The sequence below is a fragment of the Astatotilapia calliptera genome, chromosome 15, assembly GCF_964374335.1.
Source record: "Astatotilapia calliptera chromosome 15, fAstCal68.1, whole genome shotgun sequence".
Classification (NCBI taxonomy): Eukaryota; Metazoa; Chordata; class Actinopteri; order Cichliformes; family Cichlidae; genus Astatotilapia; species Astatotilapia calliptera.
In genome coordinates, this window is record NC_137436.1 from 9667914 (window position 1) to 9689020 (window position 21107).

At 40.0% G+C, this 21107-nt stretch overlaps 1 protein-coding gene across 1 annotated transcript; it reads left to right on the forward strand.

Moving 5' to 3' along the window:
- Window positions 1-1162: 1162 nt before the first annotated feature.
- LOC113007126 (voltage-gated delayed rectifier potassium channel KCNH5-like) lies at window positions 1163-20827 on the forward strand. The gene is made up of 12 exons (XM_026143559.2): window positions 1163-1457; window positions 2838-2961; window positions 3234-3340; window positions 3488-3616; window positions 5611-5726; window positions 5826-6218; window positions 6337-6426; window positions 8418-8847; window positions 13030-13229; window positions 13656-13908; window positions 14094-14290; window positions 18664-20827. The coding sequence occupies exons 1-12, from the start codon at window positions 1385-1387 to the stop codon at window positions 19732-19734; spliced, it is 3183 nt and encodes a 1060-aa protein (XP_025999344.1). The 5' UTR covers window positions 1163-1384; the 3' UTR covers window positions 19735-20827.
- The last annotated feature ends 280 nt before the right edge of the window (window positions 20828-21107 follow it).

Genomic DNA, 21107 nt, shown 5'->3' on the forward strand with positions numbered 1-21107 from the left:
TGAATAGCTTAAGAAATTGATACACAAAAAAGAAACATTCATTTATTGAAACATGTGCAAATACTGTGTATGAGGCAAAAATAGAGTTCTAATGAGCTCTAAAATAATTTTTTGGTATGACCACATTTATTCATCAACACAGCCTGAACTCTTGCAAGTTTTAAGTTGTCTTCGGGAATAGTTCTCCAGGCTTCTTGAGGAACTATTAAAGCTCTTCTTTGGATGTTGACTGCCTTTTGTTTTGTTGTCTGTCAAGATGATCCCACACTGCTTTAATAAGTTGAGGTTCAGGCTTTGGGAAGGCCAATCCATGACTGATGGTGATCCATTAAATGTTTTTTCTCTCCAGCTATGTCATTATTGTACTGTCAGTGTTTTGGGGTTCATTGTCATGTTGAAAAAGGCTCTGGCCAGTCAGGTGCTGTCCACATAGTATTGGGATTTGGATCATAATATGAAATTATTTTTCTGCATTCATAATTCCATTAATGTTGATAAAATCTCCAACACTGCTGGATGAAATGCTGTCCCCACTCATGACAAAGCCGTCACTGTGTTTTAAAGATGACTGTAGACACTCACTGTTGTGTCTCTGTCCTAACTGTTGTTTATACATACTGTCAATGATTTGAGCCAATAATTTCACATTTGGATTAATTACTATTCTATTTGAAAGCCTGGAGAATTATTGCTTTTGACTAAAAATACAACAAAAAAAGCCTGGCTCCTTGGAAGCAAAATGTAAAGAAATGAAGACTTTTGCACATTTATGCATCTCCAGCTTCCTAATAAACCCATGAAAGGATGACCTGTTTGAATTATACTTGAACAAATTCCTGATATCAGATGTTTCATCATCATGCACGTTTTCTGAGTATTAAAAAGAAAAAATATAAAACCCCATATTTTAACACGTATTTTAAATACAAATACGCGTCCAACCCCAGCATTTAAATTAATGCGGAAAGAAATCAGACATTTCAGGCCAGCTCGTGCGTCTGGACGGAGTTATGTATAAAGTGGAAACCTGAGACAATAATACCAGCAATACTCTAGAAAAAGAGCTTAAAAATAAAAGTTTGTTTTATCAAGAACTAACAGTTAGTCCAGTGTTGGGCCAGTGTAGATTAGTGTGGCTACAGTGTAAGCATTTTTTTTAATTACAATTGACTTTGTGCACCCAACCAGCTCCAAATCTGGCCCAGCTCCATATGATTACAAAGAGGCTTTTATTTTTGAAGCCTCAGTCCGGATACACAGAGCTCCATCGTGGCGATCTTGACTCCGGTGGACCAGGCTCCCGCCGGGCAGACAACGGAGAAGGGTCAGTTAGTACCAGCACGACCACCGAGCAGCACCGAGTTTCTGACCTGAAACCTCCATAATGCATGGGGGCAAGAGAGGGTTGGTGGCTCCGCAGAACACTTTCCTGGAGAATATAGTCCGGCGGTCCAGCGGTGAGTTTGACTCTGAAATGGAAACAGAAATAAGTGATGCTTTCGATTTTATTTCTCAGCCAGGGAACCACACAGGACTGGGATGCTGAAGTATACCGACGTGTGTTATTTTTGTGCCATTTGCTGGGAAGCAGAATCAGCAATCACTGATTTTTTTTTTCTTTTAAGTAGCATTTTTTTTTTTTACCTGAAAGTTGACTGACACATTTCTTCTGATATAGAAAACAAAAAACAGTCACATTATCCGAATTATGTGGATAAATAATGAAAAATCTAAATTATAGTTTGCTCTTATGGGAGGCTTTTTAAATTAGCTCTAAATAAAATTAGGAAAACACTAATTATTTGTCTTACTTATCAAGTAAGAGTAAAGATTATTATTTATGTGATGAGTGCAATTTTACACCACCATATATTATGATTTTCACAATATGAGGAGTTTAAAGCATTTGTTTGAGGATTTGTGAGGTTGTTCCTTATTTATGCGCATTGTTGCAGAAGCTAAAGTTCATAAACGAATGAAATCTAGGCCATCTGCAGCTCCAGATTTGATGCATGGTGTTTGTTCAGTGGTATTAAGGAGTAAAGTTCTGCTAATGTGAGAACATATAGTCTCATTTTTACAAGAACTGGATTTGCAGCCAATCCTAAAGGTCGTAATGTTCTTTTCAGGGATGTATAATTTGATTTATGGCACTTTATCTCTTAGCTACAAATACCAGAGAGTAGAGCGCAGTTTTGCTGTATACCTTTTTTATGTTCCAGAAAGGAAATGCATGTCAGCAAAACAGCCAGTAACTGTACTACTGGCGTAAATATTTAAAGTACTATGTGCACAGCAGGCAATCAGACATTATTCTCATGAGACCCAGAGGCTTTTCTTACAAACGTAGATGGAGGGGTGCAACATTGATTCAGTGTCTGTAAACTTTACTCTTCACCTCAGTAATGTGGTGGTTATCTGAAATTCAGTCTCTATTGTCTGAATGTCTGACCACAAAAGCCCGCAGAATGAACAACATGTACAGTAAGTTCAAGTGTGCAATTTAATTTGGAAGAATTTCAGTCACCCTTTTGTCTGAAGACTGCAGACTGCTCTGAAACTGCAGTAAAGTGGAAGAAGTTTTCAGCTCTTCATCAATATTTGATTGCATTATGAGTGGAACCTAAACAGCTTTTCTTTTCTCCGTCTCATCTGGTAGACAAATGTGGATGACTTTTGCATCTTGTTTCCATTATATGCAGTAGTAAATATAAACTTGCATTATGGTGATTTAATAATGTATGGCGATTTGATAAATAATAAAAGGTATATGTTTTATTACATATGTTTTCTTTATTTGTAATTTGGTGTTTAAAATTTCCTGTATTTTGTCTCAGAAACAAGCTTCCTGTTGGGAAATGCACAGGTCCTGGAGTGGCCAGTCGTTTACAGCAATGATGGATTCTGCAAGCTGTCTGGATACCACAGAGCAGATGTGATGCACAAGAGCAGCACATGCAAGTAAGATGCTCTTCAAGCACGCAGCACCTTTCTTTCTGGTGCTTGACTGGAAGCTTTAATCCACAATTTTAGTGTGTTTTTTTTTCTTGTTTTTTTTTTTTATACATTGAATCTCCACTTTTTATTTATCAAAAGGGGAACTAATCTAAATACCTGGAAATAGTCAAACCTGAAGTATAAAAAAACATATATATAAACCTTACATTATGGAAACTCATAATCTGTTATTCACATTTCACTATGTTTTCTTCCCTCTTTGTCTTATTTTGCAGTTTCATGTATGGTGATCTGACTGATAAAAATACGATAGACAAAATCAAACAAACATTTGACAGCTATGAGTCTAATTTCTATGAGGTGCTGCTGTATACAAAGAATAGTAAGTACTGTAAATTTGAATCGCAAGATTTTAACAAAAAACAAAAATAAAATGAATTAAGGAATAAATGTTAAAAAAGAAAAAGAAACGCACGATTAGAAGTGATATCTGGTCATTTACTTTTTGTTTTTTGATTGCTTCCCACAGAAACACCAATATGGCTTTACATGCAGATAGCCCCAATCAGAAATGAAAATGACAAGGTGGTGCTTTTCCTCTGCACCTTCAGAGACATCACCCTGTTCAAACAGCCAATTGACGATGAGTCCACAAGAGGTGAGAGACTTTATGTTACTGTACCAATAATTTCCACCTGATAGTATTCTGTATTTCATTGTATTTCTGGGATTTTCACATTGAAAGCTTTGGAGTTATCGCTAAAGGTCCAGCCATTACAATTAAAGACAAAGAGTGTTATAGATTTTGATTGCACATGAGTGGCTTTGACTTATAAGACATTAGTTTCCTGGTGTGTAACGTACAACTGTCCAGGTGTTGTGTGTCCGGGTCAGTGAACAGTGGTCTCTGTGAGTCTATGCAGTGCCATATCCCTGGGGATTAATTGTGCCACAGAGACTTTTTCCATACACCAAGCAGAATTAAATGACAGTGAGGGCACAAGGAGAAGGTAGCTGTATGAATAATCCTGTTTCACAGAGGTAAAAAAGGGTGTGGCAGGTTTCTGAAGATTGATTTTATATACTATTATATTATTATTCATATATTAATAGTTAAATATTTTTCAAGTCAGGATTTATTTATATCATGAATCTGCAGCGGTGCAATATGCATGGTGCATTTAAGGAGTGGACCCAAATGCAGTTGCTGGAGACTGACGTAATTAACCGTTTATTAGGATTGTTATAAAAAAAAAACTGAATTCAAAGTCCATTAATAAAGTCACCAAAAATCTGAAGAAAGGAGCCAGTAGAAATAATAATTTAAAAAAAAAACTAACAGGGAGCATTCAAGGGAGATAACATAGAGACTTAGACAATGACTGAGGGGAAAGCAAAGGCAGGACTATTTATACACATCAGGGTAATCAGAGAAAGTGGAAACAAAGGGGTAACAAGGCACAGCCGAATCAATTCCAGACAACAAGACAAGAGGACAAAAGTTAAGCTAGTAACAAGACTTAGGAGACAGATAACTGCCAAACTAAAACAGGAAGTGAGAAGCTATAACTAAACAGGGACACATAGACACAAGAAAGTAGGAGGAACAAATAAAACAAATAGACCATAATATACAGAAACTGTAACAAAGAACTAAAAGACAAAAAATAAGAAACTAAGGAAGTACGTGAAAATTCAAAACATAAAGAGAATGTGAAAGAGACAGATCATAACAAATGCAAAAATGCAGGAAAAAAATGTAAACAAACAAACAAACAAACAAAAACAAAAACAAATTTTTGTAGTAAGATAATCCCCAACATCTCTGAGACGTAATTGATCAGACATGATGTCACAGCACTGAATGGTGCACTCGGTCAATACCAACATAATGGTGATACTAATCAACAGGTATGAGAGCCTAAACCTGTTTATTTCCATTCACTGGCTAACAAAACACTGTGGGAAAAATTACAAAAAGAAAATGAGACTGCCCCTCATGCAACTGACTTCAAATATGGCGCCACACTTGTTTGTGTATGTAACAGGATACCTTCAAAGTTTGACTCTTTGTCAAAACAGATGAAAAAGAGACAAGCACATAGAGATTCTTTGATTTAGTCGATGCAAGTACACGGGACTTGTTTATTATAAATCTTGTAGAAATAATGTCAATTGAAATTGGGATCACTTTTATTTTTCCTTCAGTTTCTGTCACTTGTCTTTTCCTTCTGTGCTTCCTCTGGGAGTGGACCAGGTTTTCTTTTGCTGGGTAAAGTTTCCAAGTGTTGAAGTGTTGTGAACATTCCTAATTTCATATAGCAGGAAACAAATGCTCTCTCCTCTTCCTGTTTTGGCTGAGCAGCCGTGCTTGTGGCAGGTAGCAGACAGCAGTGCACAGTTAAAGCAAGGCTAGTAGGCAACCAGTCTAAACGCAGATGGTGTTTTTATCCAACTGCACAAATTCAGTTCAAGTCAAAAGATATCTATTGCCCATTTAACAAAGAAAATCAACGTCACCTAATACTCCCATAAACTCCAGTAAAATGTAAACATCTTAACATTAAATGCTCTTAAATGTTTCTTAATTCTTAAATAATGCCGGATGCCGTGCTGTTTTCCTGTGCATTCTGTGTTGCTGTCTGTGGATAGGGTGGACAAAGTTTGCCAGGCTCACACGAGCACTGGCCAACAATCGAAACCTGGTGCAGCAGTTAACACCACTCAATAAGTCGGAGGTCAGCCACAAGCCCTCCAGACTGGCTGAGGTGAGCAAGACCCAGAATTTTCTTTCTAGAATCTGTATCTTTTAAATATGGCTTAGAGGTTCTTGTATCATGACGGCAAATGTTTCCTCTCAATGAAAGGCTCTCCAGCTGGGATCAGACATTCTCCCTCAGTACAAGCAGGAGGCCCCTAAGACCCCTCCACACATCATCCTCCACTACTGCACTTTCAAGACCACTTGGGACTGGATCATCCTCATCCTCACCTTCTACACTGCCATCATGGTACCCTATAATGTTTCCTTCAGGACCAAGCAGAACAACTTGGCCTGGCTGGTTGTGGACAGTGTTGTCGATGTCATCTTTTTGGTTGACATCGTGCTCAACTTCCACACCACCTTTGTGGGTCCAGCTGGAGAGGTGATTTCAGATGCCAAGCTCATAAGAATGAATTACCTAAAGACGTGGTTTGTCATCGACCTGCTGTCCTGCCTGCCCTATGATATCATCAATGCCTTTGAAAACGGTGATGATGTGAGTAAACTTTAATAAAGATAATTCTTTTAATGCGGGATTAATTGCTCAGACAATGGTATGTCTTTCCACGTATACATTAAAACGTTTCTGCTTTACTGTTCTTTTTTTAATGTAGGATATCCTCACACATGCCTCTTCCACGGGTCATCTTCGTGAGTCACATTTCCACAGAAATAGCACACGGACTGAAGACTCCGTTCTCCCAGTAAGTAAATTTCTGTATTTCTTTAAATATGCTGTGATAAATATGGTTTGTACCATGCCTCTTGCTCTATGACAGTTTGGATAGGCTCCAGCCCCCCCGCCCCGCGACCTTGAATTGGATAAGCGGAAGAAATTGGATGGATGAATGGATGGAAATCAGGTCATATTATCGATCCCTTATAGTGACAAAACCACACTGAATAATCACATTGCAGAGTCTTTGAGCTCTTTGTTTTGAGTTTTTCACCCAGAACATTAGTATTGTCAACAATGATATCTACAAAATCCAGTGTTTACCGTGACCTAACGGCAAGAAGGTCCTGGGTTTGAATCCAGGAGGAGGCTGGGGCTTCCTCCCACTATCCAAAGACATGAATGGGTTAGGTTTATTGATGATTCTAAAATGGTCTTAGGTGTAAAAGCGAGTGACCAACCACACACAACCAGTAAGGGAATACTAATTTTTCCCTTCACCAACAGTGATTCCCATATGATTTTTGACCAGTATCTAGTGTTACTGTGGCCTTCTTCACTTGATTCTACATCATCACCATGACTGTCACATGTTTAAAATCGTGGGCAAGTTAATGTCACGTGGTTATTGGTCACCTGACTGCAAAACCTCCATATGGCCCTTGTTTTTTTTGTACCTACCCCTTATGATCACATTAAAGTTTTTAAAAAATAAGGTGGAGTCAGCTAAACTGGTAAACTCAAGGCTTCAAAACATCAGTCCACTAACCGGTAGGTGATGATATGATGAGTTCATTCATTCATCTTATATATATGATCTCTATTTACATTAGGAGAGAGCCAAAATAAGACTAATTCTAATTTAAATAACTGTATGTAATTGTAACTGTATTCAATTGTATGTAAATAATTTATTTTACAATATCAGTGTTGCAATAATATGTAAAAGCAGCCAAAAACAATCATGACTCCCGAGAACAAAACCAAGCAGTAGCATGATTTTTCAATTTTAGCAATGAAAAATATTCACCCTTTAAGGAGATATGGTTGTTGTTTTTTCATATGTACAAATGTAACATCTCTTTGTACAACAAAATGTAACAACTCTAGTCGCACTCCGTTCTTTCAACTCAAAAATATTAAATTTCACTGGCATCCCACAGGGATCTGTCCTGGAGCCTCTTTTATTTATCATCTGTCTACTTCCTCTGGGCCATGTCTTCCATAGATTTAATATCAGTTTCCAATGTTACGCTGATGACATGCAGCTCTGCCTGTGCACCAAATGTTCCACCACTTTTCGTACCACTGCTCTCTGTGTTTGCCTCCAGGAAATCAAATCCTGGTACTCCTGTAAACTTTATCAAATCGAATAGTGATAAAACCAAGGTTCTCCTCACTGACACCAGTTCACCTTGTGTAAATGTAAATGTTTCCCTCCCTATTGACGACTCTTCTCAGGTCTTCTCTCTTCCTGGTGCTCGGATCATTACCAGAACTGCCTCCATTAGTCACAACATACAGGCCCATCAGCAGCTTCTTTGGCTAATATCATATCATAATGATATCAAGATTCTGCTCATCACCTTTGAGACCACAACATCGCTCTGCAGTACCACTCTTAACTTCTGCACATCAACACACCCATTTGCACTCTTCTTCCTTCCATCTCACTGTCCCTTCCCCTCAACTGAATACAATGTGAGCTTTCAGATGCTCTGCTCCTAAACTCTGGAGTTCCCTCTCAAAGCGCACCTCTTTAAGTTGCCATACTCTCTCGGATTGTCTTCCACCAGTCACATGAATCCTCTGTTCTTAATGATTTTACACATTCTAAACTTGTTTTATTGACTTGACAGATATTTTCTTCTCTTAAGGTGAAATCATTTTAATCATGAAAACCAGTGTAAATTTATAACATAAGATAATAATGCAGCTTTCATCTGATGTACAATGTACAATGTATTGTATGTTTTAATCTGGATATCTGGTTCACATTTTCACTTTCTTTCTCTGTAGGGTCTCAGCAGCCTCTTCAGTTCCCTTAAAGTCATCCGCCTGCTCCGTCTGGGCCGCGTAGCCCGAAAACTGGACCACTACCTGGAGTATGGAGCTGCGGTCCTGGTCCTGCTGGTGTGTGTCTTCGGCCTGGTGGCTCACTGGCTTGCCTGCATTTGGTACAGCATTGGTGACCACGAGGTCATTGATGAGACCACCAACACCATTAAGACAGACAGCTGGCTCTACCAGTTGGCACTGAGTATTGGAACTCCTTACCGCTACAACACTAGCGGTAATGGCCGGTGGGAAGGAGGTCCTACCAAAGACACGCTGTACATTTCTTCTCTCTACTTCACCATGACTAGCCTGACCACAATTGGATTTGGTAACATTGCTCCAACAACAGATGGCGAGAAGATTTTCTCCGTGGCTATGATGATGGTGGGCTGTGAGTACCCAGTCACCACACACTGTATTTCCAACATGCATCACATTTAACAGTTTCTCCAAAGGTTTCACAAAACCTTTGAAAATGGCACAGGAAACATTTAACTAGCAGCCACAATGTGAGTAATACAGCCATATAATGGAACGATCCATGAGTTTTAAACTGTACTTGGAGCTGGGAAAGGATGTTTTAACCATATTCAGTAGCATCATTTGTGGGTGTTTACCAGAACAACAGCTCTGTAACAACAAAAACAGCCCTGTCTCCCCATCACTCCACACTAAACAAAGCATACATACTTTGATGTCATTCGTGCATTCATCCATTCATAATATGGTAGTTGAACCTTGCAGGAGATGAAACAGTCTGGTTACACTTCCTTGCACGCTAGTCAAGATAACGTGCTCTCCAGTCCTGCTGGCTATTTACCAGCTGCCAGTAAAGCAACATATGGTACGCGTGTTCTAAAACATGAGGAGGATCTGTGCAGGATATTAAGTCCCAGCACGCTGTGATCAATACATGGCTGCTTTTACCCATAGTTAACATAGTGTATGGCATTACTGATGTATTTAGAGATGACTTTGCTTAGACACTAATATATTTATGTAACCACTATTGAAAAATTTCATGGCAGAGTTGACTTTGCTGTCTCTTTTTACATTTTCAACAAAGTGAAAGTGAAACATTGCAAATCAGTTGAATTTCTAGTTTTCACAAAATATTTTTGAACCATTTACCTTTATTTATTGCAACTTCCTCCTAACCTTTTAATGTGCATATCCTCAGTGGACATTATTAAGGAATACTTTGCTAGGACTGAACTGGGCCCCTGTTTTCCTTCAGAACTGCTTTAATTTTTCAAGGAATAGATTCAACAAAGCGCTGGAAACATTCCTCTGAGATTTTGGACCATACTGACGTGATAGCATCACACAGTTGCTGCAGATTTGACACCTGAACATCCCATTACACCATATACTGTAACAAAGGTGCTCTAGTGGATTGAGATATGGTGGCTATGAGTACAGTGAACTCATTGTCATGTTCAAGAAATCAGTTTGAGATGATTTGTGACAGGATGTGTTATCCTACTGGAAGCAGCCATCAGAAGACAGGTGCACTGTGTTCCTAAAGGGATGGACATGGTCAGCAACAATACTCATGTAGACTGAGCGGCTCAAAGTGTGCCCTGAAAATTTTCCTTTTCACCCAGAGAACTGTCGCTCATTGGATTTCTTCTCTTTTTCAGACCATTCTCTGTAAACTCTAGAGATGTTTGAAGGAGAAAATCCCACTATATCAGCAGTTTCTGGAAAACTCAGACCAGCTCGTCTGGCACCAATAACCACACCACATTCCCTTAAATCGCCTCTCTTCCCCATCATGATGCTCAGTTTGAACTTCAGCACATCAAATTGACCATGACTACGTGCCTAAATGCACTGAGCTGGTGTCATGTGATTGGCTGGTGTGTGTATTAGCGTCACAGAAACATCAACTAGACATCCATTTAAAACATTAAAAACCATTTTCAGTAGAAAATCTCTTCCTAAAGGTCTGGAAGCATGCTCTAAATCAGGGATGTAAATAGGTTGTCTATCTGTACCTGCCACCCTAATTGACCAAACGGACAGTTAATTATTATTTAAAATCACATTTCGATAATGACAGAATTCAATATTCAGAAAGTGAAGTAAGTATTTATTCCTTATAGAGCTAAATGATCCACAGACAACATTTTCCTCTTTTCATTCTGGTCATGGTTTCACGTTTAGCTGCAGCCTCGGTGCTTGAACCACTCTGAGTTTCGGCTTTGTCAATAATCAAAAGTGACATGTTCAGCGCCCATCACAGCCTGCTCTGTGAATGTCTGTCTGAGGGCCGGTCGTCACATCAGAAAAGTATTGCATGTTAATTCAGTCAGTCGTTTTTTCAATGCAGGGAATAAATGTCATTGCATTCTTCTGTATTTCTCATGGTCAGTAGAAACTTCATGAAGAAAGTCAAAGTTAAAGACTTCATTTATTCCCAAATTACCCTTAAATTTTCAGCAAATACAGATATTTTTTCTTTACATTCCCTGTGTTGCGTGACTTTCAGTATTTAATGGGACACGACTGTCAAATTGATGAGGATGAAGCTTATAACATGAACTTAGAAATGATGCATTATGTTATATAAGTCTACGTATAAGTCACGCCATATTCCTTAGCTAACTTCAAAACTATCTAGAACTTAGTACTGTAACTACATTAGTGGTTTCTAAGTTATATCTTTGGTGTCTTAGTAATCTTTTGTGGTTCCAATTCACCAAAATAGAAAGGCCTATTTTTACTCCAGCCTGTTTGCTGCTTTCATCACACACTGCAGACAGAGTAATAGCTTCACCTTTGATCTCAGTGCCTGTACAGTACCTTGGTCATCACTCACCTTTGTGCACTAACCTTTGGCCCATCCCTCTAAAACAGCATGTATAGTGATGCAATAAAACCAGTGAGAACACAGAAAGTGACAGCCACGCTTCAAGCTTCGTACAGTCGAAAGTAAACACCCATTATTCTGATGGCGCCTGGATCACGATGATCATTCAGTCACACTGCAGTGTCGGCTTCAATTATGGCGCATAAATCTCCTGCTATAGATACGGTAATTATTTGAGTGGAAAAGGAATCGAAGAGAGGGCCAGTTTGCCTGCAGGCTCGGGTGTAGTAAGTGGACAATGAGCCATCACGTTAGATATGTATCCTAACCTCTGTGATCCTGCTGTGGTGACCGGAGATGAAGCTTTCCCGTTGAGTGGATAAAACCTCACAGTAAGAGATGCTGAGTGACTCTTTGAGGTCACTGCAGCACGGCACTCCTACCCAGGAACTGTGGATTAGAAATTATATCATAAAGAGTTAGCCCATCCCTCGTTGTGTATATCAGGCTATGCATGCATGTATTTAAGAAAATTGCACTGTCAGCAGTGCTGTTTTGTGTACATTTACTTTTCAGTAAATTACAAAACAAAACAAACAAAATTATTAAAAACAAATAAATAAAATTCACTAAAGAGTTTATCCAAAATGTAAAATGCAAAAAGTACTATATTATTGTAGAACCAAGATATAATGATTATATGCTTGTAGTGCTTATACAGCATCACGTCAGATGGACATCCACACTGTTTTTAAGGTTTTCGTTTTTCTATCACTGTAAAATCTTTGAAATCTTAAAATTACTTTCATTTGTGCACCAGCGATTATGTAATTACAGCATCATTGATCAAGTGTTAGTCATGTATAAATCAGGGGATTGTGATAAAGAGAGGCAAGCAAAGGTTTGAGCAATCATAATCAAATGGCATAATTTGGTGATTATCAAAAGAAAAAGAAAAAAGAAGAGTCTTTGATGGTGCTGTACTCTTACTCCAGCCTTCATACAACTGCAAATGAGCGCTAACAAGATTTCCCTCAGAGTGGCCTGGAGGAGCAACTGTTCTGCATGAACAGGGTCTACAGGTTAACTCCTCATCAGGTGGGAAAATGACCTTTGACCTTATGACAAGTCACAAAAGTCCCCGAAGGTCTAGAAAGGCAAGTAGATGAGCTGGTTTGTTCCTAGAATGTCATTTGGAGGGAAAAAGTCTTCACGTGGTTGTGTGGAAGCCGGTAGCGTGGAAAACACTTAAAGGACAGTTAAATATCAGCATGCTCCAGTTTTTTCCCGTCATAAACCAGTAACCTCACCTGGAATTTTGCTCTATAACAGCTGGGACTCTAACCCTTAATTGGACAAGCGGAAAAAATTAAGGGAATAAAGTTTTGGATTAGATCTCAATTAATTATTTAATCTTTAATCCAAATATAAATTTTTTTCATGTTAAATACTCCATTAATCACGCATATATTCCACTGAAACGTTTTGTCATAGGCAGTTTCCTCAACAATATTTAACTCTAAATTTGAGGTATGAAAGTTGGATACTGTGATCCCATAAATATGATTATTTGTTATCTAAAAGCATTTATCTCTTACAGGAGAGATTAGTTCTCTTGGCTAGCTTGAGAATGACTTGTCCCCCCAGATGAGCTGGAAGAGATGGTCATGTCTCGGATAAGCGTAAGAAGGCGGATGAATGAAAACGTTAGATTCGAATAAATAAGATGAACTCTTGCTCTTCTGTCTTTTCTTTTAGCGCTGCTATATGCCACAATCTTTGGAAACGTCACCACCATCTTCCAGCAGATGTACACCAACACAAATCGCTACCACGAGATGCTCAATAATGTGCGTGACTTCCTTAAACTTTACCAGGTTCCCAAAGGTCTGAGCGAGAGGGTCATGGACTTCATCGTCTCCACCTGGGCCATGTCGAAGGGCATTGACACAGACAAGGTACAAATCTGTGCAAAAGTTTCAGGGGGTGCTTTCAAAAACTGATGTGCCATTACTTGTCAGATTTATCTTTTGGATTTCATGTTTTCATTTATTGGCTTTCCCAACAACCCAATTAAAGTTTATGCCCTTGGTTAAATCTTGCCTGCCTCCCATATCTGCCTTTTAGGTCCTGAACTTCTACAGTCCATGCAGTCAGTAACAACATTACCATTGTTGTTCTCATGAAGTAAATCCGATCACATGGTCCAACATCTGGAGTTGAAAGATTATTTAAAGAAGCAGCTTTCATGTCTCTGCAGTTCTATTTTTAAAACGTTTAGTAATACATCTGCTAAATGAGCAGCGGAAATGTGCTACATATTTAATGTCCTCCAGTGATGATGCATTAAGTGTTTGCTGCACAAATCTCACCATGTCTTTCAGGTTCTCTCCATCTGTCCTAAAGACATGCGTGCAGACATCTGCGTCCACCTCAACAAACAGGTGTTCAATGACCATCCAGCTTTTCGCCTGGCAAGTGACGGCTGTTTGCGCTCTCTCGCCGTGGAGTTTCAGACTACACACTGCGCACCTGGAGACCTCATCTTCCACATCGGGGAGAGCGTTGATACGCTCTGTTTTGTAGTCTCGGGTTCACTCGAAGTCATCCAAGATGACGAGGTCATCGCAATACTAGGTAATCCAGGGCAATATTGTGAAATAGACCAAGCAAAGTTGTACCTGCTGCTCTCAGTTGAAGTTAAAGCAAAGTTTTCTGAAGTCCTTTTTATGCTTTACAACCTATATGTGTTCGACTTCATCCCATTTTATTTATATTTATCTGAGCCAACAGATGTTTATATGATATCTGGCCCTGTTCAGGTAAAGGTGACGTGTTTGGAGATGCATTCTGGAAAGAGACCACGCTGGCTCGAGCCTGTGCGAATGTGCGCGCTCTGACGTACTGCGACCTGCACGTCATCCGGAGAGAGGCTCTGATGCGGGTGCTGGAGTTTTACACCGCGTTCGCCAATTCTTTCTCCCGCAACCTCATCCTCACCTGTAATTTGCGAAAACGGGTAAAACTTTCACTGTCCTGTCTTTTAGTAAAGGATGTTAGTGTCATCTTAAAGCAAGGGATTACTGATTGCATTTTGTTGTCATAGGCAAAAGAGATAACAGGGTGCACAGCTCCCACCCAGCTGGACTTCAACATTGTACATTACACTACTAAAATTACCAAGGTGCAATGGACTGCAAGTGAATCAGTCTTTACAATCTACAACAAATGCAATACAACCAAACCTGCTTCTTTACAACATAAACTCTCCATCTACAAACTCCTACATCATCAAGAGCTGAGCAACCAAACCCAGTGCACAGGAACATCTATAACCACAACTTTTCACCAACTGACAGTATGAATAAAAAACACTTTTTCTTATTTTGTTTGTATTGCAAAGCATTTTGCAATGTCTTGCCATGCATATGCTAAACACACATATCTATATGTGTGTTTAGTACTTAAATGATCATTAAATTTAAAATAAAAGGAGAAATAAAGAACGAAAAGGTGTTTGTGCCAGCAGTAAATCATAGACAAAAATTAGAATCAAATCCCTTCTTTGCAGATGAGACTTCATTCATACAACATGTGCTGTGGCCTTGAGCTAGGCAGCATGGAATACCTGAGTGCGATGCAGCGTTGTATACAGTTTTCCATAAAGTGTGTAATGGTAAATGGATTGTATATATATATATATATATATATATATATATATATATAGCACATTGTCTTTGTATCGACCGCTCAGAAAGCCTTTTTATCAAATTACAAACTGAGAGTGAACAGCTCAAATGTGAAGAGGATAAATGTAAATAAATCAGCACATGCACACTGTCTCCATCCAGATTTCCCCAATCTGTGAAAAGGACAGTGACAAAAAATTAGTTCAAAGCTGAACAATTAGCCGGTCCAAACTAAGGCTCTAATATTTCATAGAGTTTCTCCTGGCTACGCATATTGATCCCACTACAGCACGGAGCTGCTTTGCTTTCCAGCCACAAGAGTAGGTTTCTTATACATTCTGCTGTAATACTATCTTTTAAGTTCTTAATGGATGTTCATATCGCGTCAAGTCATCCCAGGGCACGTAGTCTGTTGTGTTCTTTGTTCAGGACTGAGATGTATGAAATACTTTTGAGGATGTAGGTTTAAAAAATTTGAAGGAATTAAACAGACTCATAACAGCTCGAACTCTGGCTGTAACAAAGCAGATCGGCCTTTTAAGAATGTTTGAGCAATTGTTGGAAGTGCTGTGTAGTAAATATTAATTGGCACAGTTTCGTGGCAGGTATTTGGACTTTGCAAAAGTCTCAAGCCCTCTTCATTTCTTTATGTTTTGTTAGGAAAATGGGAAATAGGTGCAGTGGTTTATTGAAACCTGTGCAAACATACATGGACAGTATACAGTATATGAGGCAAAAACAGTGTGTACAATTCCTAATGAGCTTTAAAAACAGTATTTGGTATGACCACCTTTATTCTTCAACACGGCCTCTCTCAGACAAGCTTTCTTGTTATTTCTTAAGTAGTCTTCAGTCTCCAGGCTTCTTGAAGGAAATTCAAAGCTCTTCTTTGGATTTTGGCTGCCTTTTGTTCAGTTTTCTGTTAAAATGATCCCACACTGCTTCAATAATGTTGAAGTGTGGGCCTCTGGGGAGGCCAATCCATGCTGATAGTGTTTGATGGTGTGTTTTGTCTATCCAGGTATATTTTTACTGCATTGGCAGTGTGTTTGGAACCATTGCCACTGACTTTCAGCACAGTCCTTGTGTAATTTGGCATACCTCAGCCTCAGTTTTACTTCCTTGAGAATGGCTCCTTGACAAACACACTTCCATTGAGGCCACTTCTGAGGAGGCTTCAGTCAACATTGAAGGGCCAGATGCATCTTTCAGGTCCTGTGTCAGGTCTTAACATGAATGATTCATAGGACATGTTGAAGTGGCTTAACATCCTGTGTACAAGTACTGGACTGAAAATTAGGGGTGCAACGATATTCGTATCGATATTGAACCGTTCGATACAGTGCTTTCGGTTCGGTATGCATGGAACAATACAACATTTGTAATTTATTTTATCAACTTTCCTTCTGACGATGCTGTCTGTGTGGAGCGCTCAGTGAATCTGCGTTCGACTACTCCGCCTAGGCTGCACTGTGGAGCGCAGATCCACTGAGCAACACAGACAGCATAGACAGAAGGAAGAGCGCAGGGCACCTCCCCCACCCTCATTCAGATCTGGCGTTTGGAATTATTTTGGTTTTCATGTGAGGTATGACCCTGAAGGTAAGCGCGTCATGGACTAAAGTAAAACAGTATGTTGGATGTGCCATGCAATGCTCAATTACATGGGTGGGAACTAGTGTGTTAGCGCAGTTAGCTCGTTAACGTGTTGGCCGTCTAGCCCCACGCACGGGGCGATCGGCTGTAGTTAAGGTCATTTCAACGAGATTAACCTGAAAGCACTAGTGGGAACACAACGAATATGACTGCACATTTACGCCGACATCATCCTAGTGCAAAAACAAAAGCAACAAGCATGCTACTAACTTTAGCGGAGTCATTTAGAAGACAGCTGTTAGCACATGATTCTCCTTATATGTTTAATATGCTGCTGAGAATATAGCCCAGAAGAAGCGGATAGTATAGCTTTTATTTTGGAAAGAGACATTTCTCTGTAATAAACTCTCTTTTCCAAAGATGAGTGATTCCTCAATCAGATACAGGGCTCGCAATATCGGGCTAGCGATTTTTTTCAGTCGGGCTACCAAAATCTATCTCTGCCCTGCCCGTCGGGCTATTGTAGGGAAAATATATGTCAATGCTTTTGCATTCTTTCAGAAATGTAGCTGGGTAATTATGTCATTGGCATCGGTGAGCCACTGTCAATATGTGACATATTGAAATCGCTTTTGAATTTGCGCTTGTTTTTTTGCTTTCACTTTGCAATCGTGCGAACTGTGTATAGAGAGCGACAGCACTGATCTGTGAGTGATGATAATTTGTGCACCAATTCCTCTGACATCGTCTTATTAATTGTTAGCTTACTATGCAAACATGACAAGTGAAATCTCCCGCAGCTTAAACATGTGAGAGGTTGATCGCGCAGAGAATCGCTGAGCTTATGTGAGTGCGCGTGTAAAAGCAGCAGGATATATATTTGACTACGATGACCTGGATGACTGAGAACCTTCACAGACAGATATATATTTTAGTTCTGCTGAGCCAAATAAGACAGGTCAGGGTGAAGAAGTGACAGCCAAAGAAAAGCTTACCACAAAACGGAGAAGTTATGACAAATCAGACTATAAGGCAAAAAGAAAGTGCAGCTTTATGGTTTCATGGACAAAAGAATTTCTGTGGCTGCAATATGACGAGCTATATAACCAGGGCTGCACATAAGTGGTCCGCAGGTGCGTATTCGCTGTCAAAATAAAAAACACGCACAAGGGTTAGGGTTAAATTTAAAAACTGTACTTTTGAGTTAAAATATATATTTATAAGTTTAATAAATGACAAATTAAAAAGGCATGAACATTTTTTTGTATCGAAAAAATATCGAACCGTGACACCAAAGTATCGAACCGAACCGAACCGTGAATTTTGTGTATCGTTGCACCCCTACTGAAAATGAGTAAACAAGCAGCCAAGCCTGGAGAGACACTGCTCAAGAGCACTTTGAAAAAATAATAATAGGGAAGTCTGACTTCTTTAAAGCAAAATATAAAGAAATAAACAGTGACTTAAGAGTTCTTTGCATGTTTAATAACATAACAGGTCCTAGACATTTTGTAGATTACTTATGGGCAGCCGAGCCCATTAGTAGCTGTCTTCTACATTGGTTTTCTAATCTATTTCTAATCATCTAAACTAGTCAGTTTCAGATTAATCCAAAAATGATATTAAAGAAGTTGATGCTAACTATTACACTATTAATATATCAGTTGAAATAGTGGGAGCTTTGTACACAGTGGGCTTTAACCTGGGATTCATGGGGGTAAGTGTTTCACAGATTAACTTCTCAGGTACACCAGCACTGAAAGTTTCTACCAGAGTGGTATCGGAAGGTAGTGAGACGCTTGGAGTTTATTGACATTTCTTTTCTTTGTCTTCAGAAGGAATCAGGAAAGACTCAGAGCCTAAATTGTCCTCCATTATTGACTTGTTGCTCCATTAACGGTTTCCCTTGTGCATTACTGCTTTCAGCTCATAAATATTTCAGCATTCACAACAGCTGCAGGCAGCTGTCCTTGCTTTGAAGCTGCATTATACGGACATTGTACAACTTGCTTCGTCCAGGTCGAGCACTAGAGCATGCACACTGTAAGTTACAATTTACAGTGTGTCCTGTATCAGTGTCCTCATGCACGCACTCTCCCTCTTGCAGGTCATCTTCAGGAAGATTGCCGATGTGAGGAGGGAGCAGGCGCATCAGAGTGACGTGACTCTGTCGATTCCCGAAGACCACCCGGTTCGCAAGCTGTTCCAGAAGTTCAGACAGCACAGAGACGCTCAAACGGGAGAGTCCAACACTTACTTAGATCACAACTGCGTGCAGGTGGAGATGCAGCAGCACCCCCAGCACCACACTGACTCAAACTCTTACACTCAGCCCAGTCACTCAGCATCTCCTCAGCAGCGGCAGGAGAACACCTCAGCAGGAGGGGGGAACAGTTGCAACATGCCTGAAAAGTCAGAGCAAAGGCGCACAATGGAGGCGGTGGAGTCTGCATCAAAGCCTTGTCCAGAGAGCCGGTTTGGCCAGAGCAGTGGTGCAGGTGGAGAGGGTAACGCAGGGAGCGGCAGAGGTGTGAGAGGCTGGGCAAAGTTTAGAAACGCCACATCTGCTGAGCCAGCACGTCCTCCTGTCGAGCAGGAGAAGCAGACTCAGAAAGCAGACGAGTGGCCGAAAGGATCGCAGTCCTCAGAACAGATCGCAGCCCCCAAAACAAACCACGAATCAGGGGGAGGCGGAGAGAGGGGAAGCACAGAGGGCAGCAACAGCGCAGGTGAGGAAACAAGCGCCCTGCACAAAACCGACTCCTGCGACAGTGGTATCACAAAGAGCGATCCACGCATCGACCGAGCAGGAGATTCAAGAAGCTCCTTCGAGCGAAGCCCGATGGAAAGGAGCCCCATGGAGAGAAATCCATTCGAACACAGCCTCGGGGTTTACGCCGAGGTCTCCCTCAGACACTCATTCGTGCAGCCGCTGTCTGAGCAAGCACTGCTTCAAGCGACGCTCCACGCGGCCAAGCTGGAGCTGAAAGCAGACATTCAGATACTGAGCGGGAGACTGTCGCTGCTCGAGGCTCAGGTGAGCGAGATCCTCAGGCTGCTGTCGGTAAAAAGACTCTCTCTGCCGCCAGCGTCCTCTCCAAAAGCAAGACGGAAAAGTCAAGACTCGGTCACCGCCTCCAGGCCGGCTTCACCCAAAACAGAGGACGAGGATCTTTAAATTTTCTCACTTAATAAAAAAAATAAAGGATTAGATAAGCATCGTGCATGTCCTGCTGGACTACAAGTTTTAATACTTGATTGCATGCAGAAATGTTACCTTAGCACCACAAGGATCCAGGGATTTATCTTATACTGTAGCTTTTAACTTATGAGACACTTGTGTGTGAGAGGAAGCAGGGACAAATAATTAACAACAAGCACAAAAAGGAAATGATGCTTGATGAGGTGCTTGGCAAAACATGCAAGTTTGATGAAAATAAGATGGAGTAGTTCTTTACGTTTCTGGAAGTCAGTTTACAGTTTTGAGGTTTTTTATTTTGTTTGTTTTCTTGGTAGAAAACCTTGAAGTTCACATTTCTATTTTGTGGACAAGCTGAAGCTCAGTGAGCATTTCATCATGCACAGTGTATTATAAATACACAGCTTTATCTTATTTAGGAGGGAAATCCAGAGTTTTTGTTGCTCATCCTCAGTGGAGCGACTACCTTCCGAGTTAATTATCAGGTAATTAAATGTGCCTTACAATAGCAAAGCCTCACTGCGAGCTGTTTTGATGAAATCTAATGTTATATATACATATAAATCTATATGCATTGTCTTATTTAAAAACTCATTTCCTGTGCATGTAAAAATAAAGGACAGCAATGCAATAATGCCACTTTTACATTTTTGTTAAAGGTTTCTTTTCCTTCAGGATGTGAACATGTCACCAGGTTTTTGCAGCAGACTCATTGTGCATTTTTCTTCACGTAGCTTTGCATCTTGCTCAGGTATCTTTGTTCTCAGACTGAATTTGAACGATTTCTATTTATTAGCCATTTTGTAGGATAAATGGTACTGCATATCCTGTTTTAATCATTTAAATGATGGTTCACTATGCATATCTAAAGGGAAGGTGCACTAAACTCAGTTTGTTCATATTTTTTGGTGGTTTATGAAACCACTGGGGAAATTCTGTGTGAACTGTAAGGGTCCAAGCATGTGACTGTTAAGTATGTCTGTTCTATGTTACGTTCAGAGACGACCTTGCATGCATCCGAGGGAGCCTGTCAACTGTGAAATGAGTAATGAAAAGTAATGCCTGCTCACCATCTGTTGTTTAGTTTCTTCTCTTATGTAACACAAAAGTCTGCCTTTAAACTGGAAAGTGCAACACGCAAGCGGGTTTCATGTCACAATGTTTTGTTTAATCCAGGTGAGTCACAGGAGGATACCGATTACAGTGGATTTACACTTGACTTTCTTCAAATATGATTTTTATTTAGCAGTTGACAAACAAAGCAACACTTTTGCACTGACTTCTGAATCATCTTTAAACATCAGTGCTAATAAGGAGGAAGGATGGATGGATGGATGGATGGATGGATGGAC